The following is a 15,877-nucleotide window of genomic DNA, read 5'->3' as shown; positions in this document are numbered from 1 at the left end:
CCGTATCTAGGAGAAAATGGAATTCCTTGTGACCCTCCTCTTGACCTTCCCTGTGCTGAGAAACAGTGCTTGTACATGGGGGCGCGCTGCTGCCGTTCTCTAAAGGTAACAGCTAGATATTCGGTTGCAGAACGAAGACTCTCTATCCTGAATGGACCAAACCCAGAGTCCAGCACACCCGGATTTTGAGTCTTAGCAATGAACTCAGGGAAGTAGCTGAGAATTACTTCTCCCCAAATCCTTGAGTGGAAGATGTTAGAAGATAGACCGTGGAGCTCACTAACTCTTTTGGCCAAAGCCAAAGCAAGTAGGAACACCGTCTTCCACATGAGGTGACAATCAGTTTCCAGGTGCAATGGCTTGTAAGGTGGACCCTTAAGGAACTGAAGGATCCAAACCATGTTCCAAGGAAGAGGTCTAAGTTCCGACTGGGGACAAGTAATCTCATAACTCCGTATGAGGAGAAAATATCTACTCCTTTAAGTTTAAAGGCAAGACTCAGACTGTCAAAACTGAGAGAAGCATTCCTTCCCAAAGGTATACAAGGAACTCTGCTATGGTTGGAACAGTGGGATCGAGGGGAGAGATACCCCTTCCATGACACCAACCACAAAACACTAACCACTTAGCCTGGTAGACTGAAGCTGTTGACCGTCTAAGGTGCCCAGCCATTCTTTTTGCAACAAAATGTGAAAAGTCTCTCTGAGAAGAGGTACTGGACAATATCCAAGCATGAAGCCGAAGCAAAGCTACAGCTCTGTGGTAGATGTTGGCGTATGGTTGTTTGAGGAGATCGGGTCGTGGAGGGAGTTCCCTCGGGGTCTACATAGAAGTTGCAGAAGGTTCAGAAACCATTCTGCATGATGCCACAGCAGACCTAAAAGCATCATTACAGTAGTAAGTTCTTACTTACTCATACTTAGATGAGAACTTTTTCATCAGACAAAATGAGGGAAACGATGTTGGAATGCATCTGTGAACAGTTGTACAGTTGGGAACCCCACAAAGTCAGGACTTTGTTGGCTACTAGATGATTCAGAGACCACTAGGAGCCCACTATCCAAGTGGCTCTGCTCAGACTGTCCCCTAGCACATTCTGCTTGCCCGGAAATGAAGCTAGATGAAAGGAAGCCTTGTTGCCTTCCGCCCATCTGAATATGGCTACTGCTAGATGGCACAGAGGCTGCAAAAAGGTACCACCTTGCTTGTTTAGGTAAGCAACTACTGTGGTGTTGTCACTCATCAACACCACAGGCGGAAGAAGACCCCTTTGCAGAGATTTAGGTCTGTCAGCCACCATCTGAGGTCCTTCCGTTCCCTGGAATCGGTGGTCAGATTCCATTGGGATTTCAGTCGAAACTGGAGAGATCTCATCCTGAGGCGGCTGTTGGGAACTAAACGTACCAAAGAAGAGAGGTGACTGAGCAGGCACACCCAGCTCTGCACTGGGAGCTCTTCCCACCTGAGGAAGGGGCGTGCTACTTTCCCCAGCCTCCGAATCCTTTAGTCTGATGGATATGCTTTGTGCCTTACGGTGTCCAATAGCATGCCTAGGTATACTGTACCAGTTTTAGAGAGGAAATCAGATGAGACTTCTCAAGGTTTACCATGATCCTCAGATCTTAGAAGTTCAACTCGATGACAGACAAGAGCCGCCTTCGAGTCTGCCAGAATCAGTCAGTCGTCCAGATATCTTAGGCGACGGATGCTGAATCTGTGAGCCCATGCTGACACAAGGGCAAACGCTCTCGTGAAAGCCTGAGGTGCTACGGAAAGACCAAAACACAGTACCTTGAATTGGTATAATTTTTGGTCTGGGAGAATCTTAAGATACTTCATGGAAGACGGATGGATTGGGATCTGGAAGTATGCGTCCTTCAGATTCAGAGTGCGCATAAAGTCTATCAGTCTGATAGCGAGTCTGACCGTGACGGGAGTCTCCATCCTGAACGGAGTTTGCTGAACAAACTTATTCAGGGGAGAGAGATTGATGATTGGTGTCCAGCCTCCAAATGCCTTTTCTACAAGAAAGAGTTGACTGTAAAAGCCTGGAGACCCGTCACAGACCTCTTGGAAAGCACCCTTCTCCAACATGGTCTGGACTTCATACCGAAGGGCTGACTCCTTTCCGGATCCCTTCGCATAGAGTCTGATAATAGAAGCACTCGAATCAATGGACGGAGAGAAAGCGTGAACAGGACATGATACCCCAAACAGATCATTTCGACCGTCCAGGGTTCGGCCCCGTGGTGAAGCCACCGCTGCCATCAGCTGCTCAGGCCTTCCCCCACAGGTGGACTTATGGGAGGGCTGCCCGTCCTAGCGGGGTTGGCCTCGGCCAGACCCCCTCTTGCCGCTGTCTCCCCGGAATGACTTTCTTCCTCGAAAGACCTTATTAGACATCTTGTGACCCTGCTGTTTGGGGTCTCTAGCCTTTTTCGTCAGCAGTCTAGGAGCTACATTTCTTTGTGGCTGAGGAGCGTGAGTCTTGAAATCAAGGCCTTGTGAATATGAGTGTTCTCATTGGACTTTCTCCACTTCTAAGTCACCCACTCGACGTCCTCTGAATTGCTACCTTGGCCTGAAGGAGTTGTCTATGGAACTTTCTTATCACAGCCTCCCGTCTCCTCAAGATGATGTTGACCCAAAGGTTCACCAGCTGATGAGACAGGAACTCGATGGCCCGAGTGCCAGATAATAGGAATGTCTCCATAGACTTCCTTGTGGACTGTTTGGACCTTGGAGGAGAAGCATGAGTCTCTCTGAGCCGCCCTTGCCCTTTGGCGGCTCTCTCTCGCGAACGATAGATCTGTTCCCCCACAGGGAAAACATTGGAAGAATGAGCTGCCACTGGCCCTGGTGGATCAGCAATACCCTCAGAGTCAGTCACAGGAGACCAAAAGTCTGACTGACAGGCTGCAGCACCTGCGCTCACAGAAAGAGGAGGAACCTCCGCGGAGGAAGACGACGAAGGTCTACTCTCCGCACCCCACTGAAGTAGGTAAAAGAGAACCTCCTTCGAGGGGAGGCCACCAATGCCCAATGATGGCCAAAAAATAAAGCAACTCAGATATAGCACAGGCGCCCCCTGCAGGAAGGAGCGTAGCCGACTCACTAGGGAAGTCAATACCGTCCCCTACACCGCAATGTTGACCTGGAGTAATCAGGGCTGCGCTGCTACTCGGCGGTTCTTCAAAAAGAACAGGGAAAGGAGCATCTTCGGGAAGAGATGGGTGGGGGGGGGGGGTTTAGAAGTAGAAGACCGGTGTTTCTTTGACTTTGAGGAAGACCCTGAAGGCGAAGAATCACACTTGGACGACTTATTCTTCCATCGCCCGAACCTCTCCCATTGGGATGCAGACCATTCCATACACTCTATACAGGTGTTTTTCCTCAAACACCGCCGGCTCCGACAGGTCAAACACAGCCGGTGGGGGTACGTCTCAATGCTGGACATGAAGGCCTTCGGAACCTGTACAAGTACGCATGGAACAAAGTCAGTCACACGCACACACAATCTGGAAAGAAAAAGTAAAAGCAAATTATCAAAGCAAGTAAAATCGGGAGAGGGTGGGCAGTATGTCCATCACTACCGAGCCAAGAAAGCCAAATGGTTACTCAACCCAGGTGTGTGAGTGAGTAGGGTAGCCAGCTACCCCCACCCCCAACCGCTAACTAGTGGGTGCAGTAGTTATCTCTCACTAAAAATTATCGTGGCTAGTTCAGCTTCGCCGAAAACAATATACCCAATATATTGGAAGGTTTGTACAGTACTTGTGCAGGAATAAACATAGCTTCATTAAGGTAAACAAATATATTGCACTGAAATATTTAACAATCGGGGCTATTAAAATGAAAAAGTACAAAAGTCACCCCATGGTAAAGATTTATATTTTCTTGCCAACACCACAAAAAAAAATGTATTAATAAACAAATGATTCTCTACACCTATGTTAAATATAACTCAAGACATACAACGAGCATACACTATACTGTACTGTATACGTATTGAGTCACGAAATTCTGGAAATGATTTTCTTTAAAATTAACCTGTTTATATCCAAACCAGTATTCCTTCATCTTGACTGGTTGTTATGGTTGGAGATCAAATATACGATACTGTATACACTAATATTGCATTAATACAAGGATGCAACTTAACCTACCTATCATTAGCCTAGCATACCTTAAAAGGCTACATCCCAACTTGACCCCTGAAGACCCCCAGTTTAACCTAAGACAGCGAACCACTTAAAAAACTTGCATCAACCAACTATAAACTCTGGATAAGCCCATTAACTTGATCAATATAAGAAAATCCAGATGTACCATCAGGATCAGCCATTTATATTTCCAAATTTACCCCTTTAACTAAATTCTGAGAATTATATTGAGTTTTATGGCTTACTGTATTTTTTTTATTTTGAGGGATTATGTTAGTTTATAGAGCAGCTTGGTCATTTCTCCCTTCCTACAAACCAACCTTCTACTGCTACATGAGAGAGAAAATTGATTATGATACTAAATGCTAACACTACACATTAGTCATGTAACAGTAAATTACAGAGAGGCTTTTAAATAATCTGTTTTGAAAATATCAAGAAACCTTAGTAGCCAATTGCCAATATCCCAAAATGACCAACTCAATTATCTTATTATTCACTTGGGCCTCAAATTTCCTTAGAGAAAACAAGTCCAAAGAAAGTTAGCATTCTACAAGTACTGTATTTTATTTGTAATGAGAAGCAAACGTAAAAGGTTTGGGGAGGTTAGGTTTTCAGTAATTGAGATAACGCACAGCGTGTGGCACTCAAGTTTACGTTAGGTTAGGATAGGATATATTATTTTAAGCATCAATGTGACATCTAATACTGGCTTTCATTGGTAATTGTAACTTATTACATATCTCAAAAATGCATATTGTGACTATTCCTACTAGTCTATTAACTAATTTTTGCTATTACCACCCATCTAACAAAGCTGTGGCAACACATACTTGTGCACCTAGAAAAACTTCTAGATATACAATCCAAAAATTGTATTCTTCACAATTCTGCTGCCCAAATGAACCAGTGCCCAATCAGATGTTATTCATATGGTCAACAGTACAGTATATTTTATTTTTTAACTTTCATTGGTTTCTATGGCTAACTTATCCAGCATAAATTAGCCAAATAAGCCACATCAATGCTTGACATAGACGATACATAACCTTGCCTAAAACACTATTACAAGTAATAGAAAATACAGAGCGTATCCTGACACAAAAGGTCCTTAATTCCTTCTTGGGAGAAGTCACTAATCTGGGTATATAATTAGGAGACAGATACTTCATTGTACAATAAGTATGAATAAAACATCCTTTGTCAGTGTAGGTAAGTAATGAGGTTTGGGAGGTGAAACCCCCTGGCCCTAGCAATGAAAGACAATTAATCCTAGATTAGGTTAGGAGGCAATGCAGGAATTTAATGTTTACTAGTGACGGTGTCCAGGTAGTATTTACCCATATTATTTTACGGCATTACGCCAAGATTACGGATACACACATTCGTATTCAGGGTAGTGTGTTGGTGGTTAGGTCACCAAATTTTTGGGTCCAATTATAGAATGGTGCAATATAAGTTAGGACATTGAAACTCACAATCGAATAGATCTTTGCAAATACACTACTGTATTTTAAATATCATATACTACTAACAGAAACCTCTATTAATGAAGTTACCGATTTTAATAATAAATACCAGTTTTGCTAATTTTGTCAATCATAGAAGCCTCCTCCTTCCAGACAGATAGGTAGTGCTTCTACCATAAGTTTATTTGTTTAAACAGAATAAAGGGCCCAACGTTTTATATTTCAAACCTCTTTGTTATTTACTTTTAATATTGGAATATGCAATATAATTATAGCTCTTATTTTATTGATCATGTTAATAATAAAAGGTTAGGGTAGTAACGTGTGTTTGATCATTGGTAATGGAAGTTTAGTCCATCTTCGAACAGATGCTGGAGCGTGAAGCTACAAATCACCCCTTCGTTAAGTATGTATTCAACCATTCAAGTTTGTATAATTGATAATTGACGACAAAATATTAGCCTACGGAGTTAACGAGCGTGGCGAAACATAGTCCGCTTGCCAGAAAATAGCAGTTACATAATATTTAATCGTGAGCGAAGCGAGTATACGGCAGAGCAAAAACCAATAAATTATTAGCTCAATTAAGCAAGAAAGTATTTATAATACGATGAACGCTGATCGAAGGACACAATAGAAAATGGGATGGAAAATCATGTTTTCTATGCATCAAAAACCTCTGGCAAACAAAAGCTCATATTATGACACCGTTTCTTTACTTTTACTTGGTTTTCATTACGGTAACTATTTCTTTATTATGATGACTATTTTTGTATGAAAATGACAGATGGAAACAAAGTTTTAAAAAGTTCATTCAAATATCAACACAATTAGACTAGTATACTATATCTTAAGGTGTTTTGAATCTAACTGATGATTATATATAGCCCAAAGCCATAGCTTTCAGTTATGGTAATCAACCCACCATCACTCAATAACTATGGTTTCCACCAGGGATCATTATCAAAATCATTCAAAACAAACCGTTTATAACACCATCCTATAATTTTACCAATTTTTGTTCCCCCAAAATACTCGCCCACTCAGCTAACAAGCAGAGCACAATATGTACAGTACTTCTTGCCAAAACAGAGGTGAAATAAAATAATGTTTAACTTCAGGCGAAACGAGCCACACCTGAGAAAAAAAGACCTGTCAGTGAATAATTTGGGTAAATTTGTATTGTATTACAGGGTGTGATTAGTTCATTGACCGACATACTCATATATGCATTGTTAGCGTGGGTGACGACAGATACGGATAGGAATGAATTTTGTCTTCAATGCGAGCAGCAGGGACGGTGACCTAACGATCTACACAAGTACCCGTATTCGTGGCCATTTCCACAGCAAAACACTGGTTTCTGACAGTGGTCATAGTCCTGGAAACATCAAAATGGGTCCTTTGCACAAAGAAATTAGTCATGGCCTTGCAGTAAATATTACTAAAACTTGAGATAAACTAAATGCAAAGAGTAAAGGACTCGCATGATCTTTGAAAGCCTAAACTGCTCATTTAGGTAAACTTTATCATAATTCTGAGGGTTACTACAGCAACTCTATATAGCCTAATGCAATGGCAACGTATGATCCTACCCTACTGGGAAAACGTCGAAAATACTGACCTGTCCGGTAATTCCAGTTAACAAAGCTTTTTTCACAGGTTTGGTTTCAGCCATGATGTACCGTAAGTAAGTAAACTGTGTACTGCAAAAGCTAATCTGTCATGAATTCCCAAGAAGATTCGAAGGACCGGACGTAGTCAGCAAATGCTCTAAACAGCTGACGCTGATTGAGGTGCCGCAGTTTTGTTTGTAATTGCATTAACTTATTACAGTAAAGCAACTTCGAACTTAAGTGATATTCTAAAGAAACCTTCAAAGCATCCGCAATAAAATAACGTACAATATTCTGCTATAATCGCAATTTACGGTGTAGAATTTATCATATTTAAAAACTTTCGACAACTGTTGGTCGACGTGTCGGATCACAGATGTTTGTTTACATCCTGTTCATTCTGGTAGATTCAGGGAGCAATTATGTTAGTAGTAGTAGTAGTAGTAGTAGTAGTAGTAGTAGTAGTAGTAGTGGCCAAGCTACAACCCAAGTTGGAAAATAAAGATGCTATAAGCCCAAGGGCTCCAACATGGATAAATAGCCCAGCGAGGAAAGGAAACAAGGAAATAAATAAGCTATAAGAGAAGTAATGAAAAATTTGAATAAAATATTTAATGAACTGTGACAGCATTAAAATAGATCTATCATATTATATAAACGATGAAAACTTAAACAAGAGGAAGAGAAATACCCCAAGACAACGGAAGACCACATTTGGTACTGTCCAAAACTAGAGAACATTGGTTTTCTTTTGGAGTGTCCTTCTCTTAGAAAAGCTGCTTTCCATAGCTGAAGAGTCTCCCTACCCTTACCAAGAGGAATTATTAAAGTGCTTTATAATTAATCCCTTGAGCGAAGAAGATTTGTTTGGTAATCTCAGTTTTATCAGGTTTACGAGGACAGAGGAGAACCGGGAAAAATAGGCCAGGCTATTCGGTGTATGTATAGGCAAAGGGAAAATGAGCCGTAACCAGAGAGATGGATCCAATGTAGTACCGTCTGGCCAGTCAAAGGATTCAATAACTCTCTAGCGGTAGTATCTCAACGGGTAGCTGATGCCTTGGCCAACCTACTACCTGTAGGGAGTATTAAAGACGGTCCGTACGCGTCTATAGACAAAGTTACTGTCTTTGGTCACAACTTCCCACATCTCCTCGGTTTTATGTACTAATTAGACAATGGCACGTTATGATGTCCTTCTTATCTAATCAATCAAGTGGGTTGCTTACGCATATCACGATTGTAATTTAACGGTTTATTAGCAGTACTGTATACTGAATATTATAAGAAAAATTCAGGAAGCAGAAACAGACATGAATAAGTTATGTAAGTCTCTTAAATGGTGTGATAGGATATGTAAATGAAAATGGCAAGGGGTTGAGTATACACACCAAAATAAATGGCTAATACATTTTTAGAATAATTTGAAATCAAAATAGAAAATACAATTGGATATTTTCGGGCAATTCATATCAGGTTGGTGCTGTAACACACACAAATAACATTAAAGAGAATTAATAATACAATAGGATGAAGTCATCAGGATTATTTGGAATGCAAAAAAATTGCGATCAATCTGATGCCAATATCCGAAGTAATTGGATTAGATTTTTTTTAGTCTTGCTAACAAATTTCAAAGGACACTAAGTACTTGTATTGATGAGTGTAGGCTTCCTAAATATGAGAAATTGACTATAATAATAATAATAATAATAATAATAATAATAATAATAATAATAATAATAATAATAATAATCTTTATTTCAGCAAAAGCCATATACAGTTACAATAAGGGTACAGTGATCTTACACTTTTGACATCGGTAAAAAAAAGAAAAAAAGATGAGATATGCAATAGCATCAGTGATATATTATAAACATCAATTAGCAGGTTGACCACAGAGTTCTAAGGTCTGGGTAACAAAATCACAAAAGACTTAACGCTTAACAATGATGATAACATACATACCAGTAAACAAAAAGAGAGGGAGAAAGAAAAAAAAATGGAGATGACAATGATGAATATGTTGGAACAGAAATTGCTTGAATAATGAAAGTAGTTACACCAGTTCTGAACAGTACTTTTGACTATCAGGACTAAAGTTTATACAGACCTACTTCGAATCTATCCTTCATATCAAAAGTACTAAAATATGCAATTATCGAACAACTATATTTAGTTATTTAAGAAGAATCGAGGTATGACAAAGTAGGTTAGATTACAGAAGATTATATTTTACGGAGACAACTATATACTCTGCTGGAAATGGTACATACATACATAGGCCTACATATACCAAAGGCACTTCCCCCAATTTTGGGGGGTAGCCGACAACAACAAGAAACAAAAAAAAAAAGGGGGGGACCTCTACTCTCTACGTTCCTCCAGCCTAACCAGGGACTCAGCCGAGTTCAGCTGGTACTGCTAGGGTGCCACAGCCCAACCTCCCACATTTCCACCACAGATGAAGCTTCATACTGCTGAGTCCCCTACTGCTGCTACCTGGAAATGGTAGGTGACGACAATGTGGTATCTTGATTTTATTCGATCTTAGTGCTGCTTTCGATACAGCTTTGTACGAACTGCTTCTAAATTATTTACCGTACATTGGTATTAAAGATGGAGTTTTTGAGTATCTAAAAGATTATTTGGTTGATAGAAACTATTGTGTACGAATTAAGCAGAGGGGTCCTTCAGGAAAGTGTACTAGACCCACTCATATTTTATCTATACTACAGGCCTACTAACAGACTTATGGAGACAAGAAGTGGAGTTCAAGCTATATTTACAGGTGACAGGACTACACAATTTTACTTCGCTATAAATGATATTGATGATACCTCTGTATATTTAAACTACATTCTTACTAGTGTTATGGAATGGATGAAAATTAAACAACTAAAGATAACTGGAAATAAAGCTGAATTTATGATTGTAGGGAAGAAAAGCAACTTGAGAAATTTGGATGGAATCTGCATATATACTAATTATAACCTGATTCCGATATCTAGTACAGTTCGTGACCTACAGTAAAACATTGATTTTGAAAACAAGTATCTGGATCATTTTTTTTGTAAAGAACCTTGTGATTAACTGCTATTACAAGGATTGACTATTTGCCTGGATTGACTATTATGACTATTACAATCTACCTAAAGTGCAACTAAAGAAATTACAAAATTTAAATAGAGAGCAAGATTGATAAAAGGTGTCCCACCCCTAGAAAGTATTACCCCTATACTACTTGAATTAAAATGGCCTGGGTGCGTATTAAATCTATAATAGACTTTAAGATATGTACTATGACTCATCAAATTATGAGAACCAGACGTCCAATATAACAAAAGAGAATAGTGCACATCGTGTACCAACAAAGTGTGTCAACATGGGAATAGTTATAGAGAGTTTCAAGCTATTGAAGGCAAGATGCATTTATAGTGTGGGTTTTAGAGTTTTCAGATATGCAGCTTCAAGATTTATAATAAGCTAACATAGACATCCGAAGGACTTAAGATATTAGGGCCTCTAAAAAGTTGAAAACTCTTGTTTTCTAAGTGCTTCGATAATGCGGATTTGACAATTAACGCAGAATACACTGTGTGATACTCTTAAATACCTAAGAATGTATAAAACAAACGAATCTTGTAGGTCCTGTAAGGCACAAAGTTTTGTTAGAGTGGCAGAAAATGGAAGTCAAGTCAGTGCCTGTGAGCGGTAGGAATCAGACTACAAGCGGGAACCCAACTGGAAAGATGTGTCACTAATATTTTGGGGAAGGGAGTTCCTATACAGGCAAGTTAGCTTCTGCAAATGGTGTCAGAAGTGGGATATAATCCTGCGTAGTCGATTCCAATGCTGTGTAAGTGATGCCCTATTGATTTAAATGCCATCTAGGCATTTTGGCGGGTTGCTGTCAGCAAACGGCCATATGGATTATTGTCGATACGTATCAAGTATTGGCTACGAACTATATTGCCATAAACATATGTAAAATAAGTCATAGTTTAAAAGATATATACAGTAGCCTAATGTGCAGTCACCACAAAGCCATATAACTATTACTGCATGCTTACTGGTATTGGGAAAATGTCCCTCAATTTAAGATGTAACACAATAATTACACACCTATTAGTCCATATTCAGTTATACCTTAAGGTTGTAGCTGGATCGAGCTACTGAGGCTGACCTAATGGGTATATCAGGTGTTGGCGCATTATTTGCAGATAGACTACTGGACTACTTGAAAATGCATAAGTCCATCACCAGCTTGGCAGAGCTTTTAAAGAATGCACCCCAACTGACTGTGGAGCAGTTTCGCAAGCCACCCGAGCTGGGCATCTGGACTTAGGAAATCAAAGAGTTGTATGACGCTTTATTCCCAATGAGTGGAGTGCCCAGGGAGGACAGGCCTGAATCTGAGTTCCTTGGAAGAAGTGAGACCTTCCATGAGCTACCGGACCTGATGCACAACTTCATGCGCAAAACAGATGAGCAGGTCAGAGCACAGTCCTACCGTATGGAATCGATGGAGGCTATTCTGCGACAACTTACCAAGATGGGCCCGATCAGGATGGAAATACGGACATCATCCCTGGTAGACGTCCAAAATGCCAGGCAAGGGGAGCCTCCACCATGAAGGGGTAGGAGTGATGTCATTGAAGATGTTGCAGACTGATAAGGGTCTTAACAGAAAGATATGACTAGTTTATTTGAAACAACATAACAAGCTTATATACAAACAGTTGAGGATAACAATATAAAAACTTTAACAATATGAAATATGCAATGGCAAGCTTAAACAGATTCTTCTATTACTAGAGAGAGAGAGAGAGAGAGAGAGAGAGAGAGAGAGAGAGAGAGAGAGAGAGAGAGAGAGAGAGAGAGAGAGAGTATTACATATGCATTACAAAGCCAACAATGAAGGGCCCAAAGGGTCTGAAACCCCTCTGGGACACGCAGCCTACATCACAAACCAAGAACGAGACTAGTTGGTGAGTAAAAAAAAAAAAAAAGGAAGGGATAAGTTGCAAGGGGAACAGTGTGGTCAATCCCGTACCTGAGGTTGTGAGGCCCAAGGATACCCAAACAATCCCGAAAGCTGTCAGACCAAGGGGCACCCAACTCAGCAACCAAGGGTTTCAACAACCCCTCCGAGGAGACTGAGTGAATGTCATAGAAAAGATCGAGGATATCCAGAATTACCATAACATGACCTATGGACTTGACAGGAAACAGTGGACAGATGGCCTGGTAATCTTGGGTGGCATTGCCTAGACATCCCTGCTACCCGTCATGTAAAACTGGTTGGCAAATTCAATGGTCGCGTCGGCGAGTGGGAAAATTGGCTCTACAAGTTTCAGCTAACTGCCACCACGTGTTACTGGAACATCTCAGGTTATTCATGTTAACAAATGTACTTACTGAACCCATCCTAATGGTTCATCGGAACTTACCAGTACCCACCATTTTGAACTACACGGCATTGATAAATACCCTGAAAGAGAGATTCGGGACGACACCACCACCAAAGCCGCAATGCGGCCTGAATTGGCCTGCATTAAACAGAAAGGAGAGGAGCTGGAGAACGTTGCTGATAGGGCGTATGCCTTAGCGATGGCAGCCCACCCTCAGAATATCAGCCCAACACAGCTACATTTGTATGCAGTGTAGGCTTTTCTGACAGGTGTATTGGAAAGAATGCGGCATGGCTGACCACCAACGTTATAAAAACCCAAGTCTCAACTCCACCTACCATTTTTCCTTAACCTTTCCTTAACCTTTGCTATGAACCAGACGTCACTCTCATCGACAAGACAAAGAAGAAAGTATCCATTATGAGTGGAAGATAATGGGTGGGAGAAAATAGAAAAATGCCAAGACTTATGGGCCGAATTGAGAATGCTATGGCATGTAGAAGTATAAGTAGTGCCAATAATCATAAGAATCCTCGGGACCGTTACCTTACCTAAATAATTGGAAAAGAATCTTGAAAAATAGGAGCCGATGTAGAGTTACTGGAAACGGCACATACTGCATATCGAGTTCAGTGATACATTGCAAAGGAAGATGGATACAAACCGGAATTCCAAATTATAAATAAACAGTCTCTGGAGACTATGATTCACACAACAAAGAAAGAAAATAATAATAATAATAATAATAATGATAATAATAATAATAATAATAATAATAATAATAATAATAATAATAATAATAATAATAATAATAATAATAAAGACAGGTGTGGTGGAAAGCATATTCTTATGAAAAATATAAAAGCTCTTGTTACGATGCTCATCATTTTTATTTACAAGAGGATTAGGGACCATACTTTCATCTAAAGGTCGAGTTTAGATATTAAAGATCTTAAGGAAATAGTTTTATATAGTAAAATGCCCCAATGAGAATAGCTGAGGATGTTGAAATGCATCTTCGGAGACCTGTGATAAACTAATAGAGTAATGTTCTTCTGTCTGGTCTGAAGCTTCTGAATTTCTCCTTAATTTGTTGGACAAAATCTTGTGGCCTATTAAATTTCTTATTCCTGATCTAGATATTAATCTCTGGCACCGTCGTTCAGTAAGTTCGATCAAAGGCATCCTCTTACACTAAACTTCTCTCCATATCATCCTTCACCTTATTTTGCCAGCTAATATTAATATCTTGAGAATATTAACAACATTAAAATAGATCTTTCACATGTAAACTATAAACAGAGACTTATGTCAGCTTGTTCAACATAAAAACATTAGCTGCAAATCTAAACTTTTGAGGTTCCATCGATTCAACTGTCTGATTACGAAGATCATTCCGCAATCTGGGCACAACTGGATTGAAACTTCTAGAATAGAATATTTTATTTTTAATTTCATGTTTTATTGCTAATGGCCGTCCTTGTCCTGGTGATATTTAGATGTAAAAAATATGTAACACTGTCTTTCATCGTATACAAGGTTTAAGACCTCTTTATAAGCTAAACTATTTATCTTTCATTGTAATTGTGTAATATAAATATATATATATATATATATATATATATATATATATATATATATATATATATATATATATATAAAAAGAAAGAGAAGGCGTGTATACACACACACACACACACACACACACACACACACACACACACACACATATATATATATATATATATATATATATATATATATATATATATATATATATATATCAGCTATTTCTATATCTAAGTTGATAGATAAATAGATGTTCTTTTACCTACAGATAGACAAGTAAATAGATGAAGTGATTTTTATCCTCAAATTTAATAAACACCCATTCCCCATTTGGAGGGAGTCCCGCCGTAATAATGGTCCAGCCTTCCGGTTTTCTACCATATCTTCAAAAGGATTAGGCTCTTATATTTTCGTGTATATATTTAAATAAAAGCATAAAAGGTAGCAAGGTGTGTGCAGAAGATATAGAAGCGACTAGAACTGCTATCTGAAGCTAAGATGGGAATGTAATGCGGGGTTATTAAGATTAATTTCCTTTGTGGAAGTAAATTGTGGATACTTGAGGGAATGAGAGATGTGAAATAAATTGTAAGAATAAATGATAGTAAGAGAATTAAGGGGATAAGTAGAAGGCTACAAAGTGGTTGGAGCTAGGAAGATCATTTAGTCATGCTTACCGTACAAATCGTGAGGTGTACTGATGGCACTACCCTCCATCGAGGGATAATATGTCAATCAAAAGGTGGTATTGAAGAGCGAGGCCTAAAGGTGTTTGGATAAATGGGGCGAAAATGTATTGGAAGTTTTTCTTTACATGCAGTTCAGCTGCAGTTCTTCAATTACAGTATAAATGTGGCAGTGATCGTCATGTTTCCTTTTATTTGGAGCTACCCCATTAGTAAAACACACTCACATAGACACACACATACACACATATACTGTATATGTATATATATATACTGTACTGTATATATATAAATATATATATATATATATATATATATATATATATATATATATATATATATATATATATATATATATATATATATATATAATACTAGTCTGCACCCTAGTTGTAAAAGCTTGTTTGCATAATTTAGTTGGGCCGTCTAGATATGTGAGGTATGCATTTCCTTTCTTAGCGAACGGTTACGGATGCAATACTGCATAGTTTACCTTTTTTATATCAAGAAACCCGACGTGACTTTCCGGTATGTCTCGATTTTTTACGGCTGATGAGAATATGTTATGGTTCTGATATGGCTAAGCTCAAAATTTCTTAAATCAGCACGTCTACTTGAACTAACATTATGCTCTCTCTCTCTCTCTCTCTCTCTCTCTCTCTCTCTCTCTCTCTCTCTCTCTCTCTCTCTCTCTCTCTCTCTCTCTCTCTCTCTATGAAATCAGTATTTTATTTCATACATAATCATTATAATAAGCTCAAGGGCTCCAACTGGGAAATATCTTAAAAAAAAATAAATGAATAAACTCTCAGAGAAGCAATGAAATTCTTCCCCACCGTTATCACTACATTAAGGGGTCGGTTGCCTGATGCGCCCTCCCCAATGCCCTCTAGCAAAGGCCTCTTCTTCCACCAAACCTCTTTTCTCCATATCATCCTTCACCTTATTTCGCCATCTAAT

The 15,877-nt window shown here is 39.2% G+C and overlaps 1 protein-coding gene across 7 annotated transcripts in view; it reads right to left on the bottom strand.

Moving 5' to 3' along the window:
- Gmd (GDP-mannose 4,6 dehydratase) overlaps nucleotides 1-15,877 on the bottom strand; it is a 177,098-nt gene that overhangs the window by 63,311 nt on the left and 97,910 nt on the right. Inside the window, exon 1 of one of the 7 annotated variants that reach the window (XM_068386819.1) lies at nucleotides 7,257-7,632. The exons of the other annotated variants lie outside the window; for them this stretch is intronic. Coding sequence (XP_068242920.1) covers nucleotides 7,257-7,310 — 54 coding nt within the window. The 5' untranslated portion in view covers nucleotides 7,311-7,632. Of the gene's footprint in view, nucleotides 1-7,256; nucleotides 7,633-15,877 lie in introns of those variants that run through there. 7 annotated transcript variants of the gene reach the window in all.

This window comes from Palaemon carinicauda, chromosome 14, assembly GCF_036898095.1.
Source record: "Palaemon carinicauda isolate YSFRI2023 chromosome 14, ASM3689809v2, whole genome shotgun sequence".
NCBI lineage: Eukaryota > Metazoa > Arthropoda > Malacostraca > Decapoda > Palaemonidae > Palaemon > Palaemon carinicauda.
Note: the sequence above shows the minus strand (reverse complement) of the source record. Positions and strands in the feature narration are given on the sequence as shown.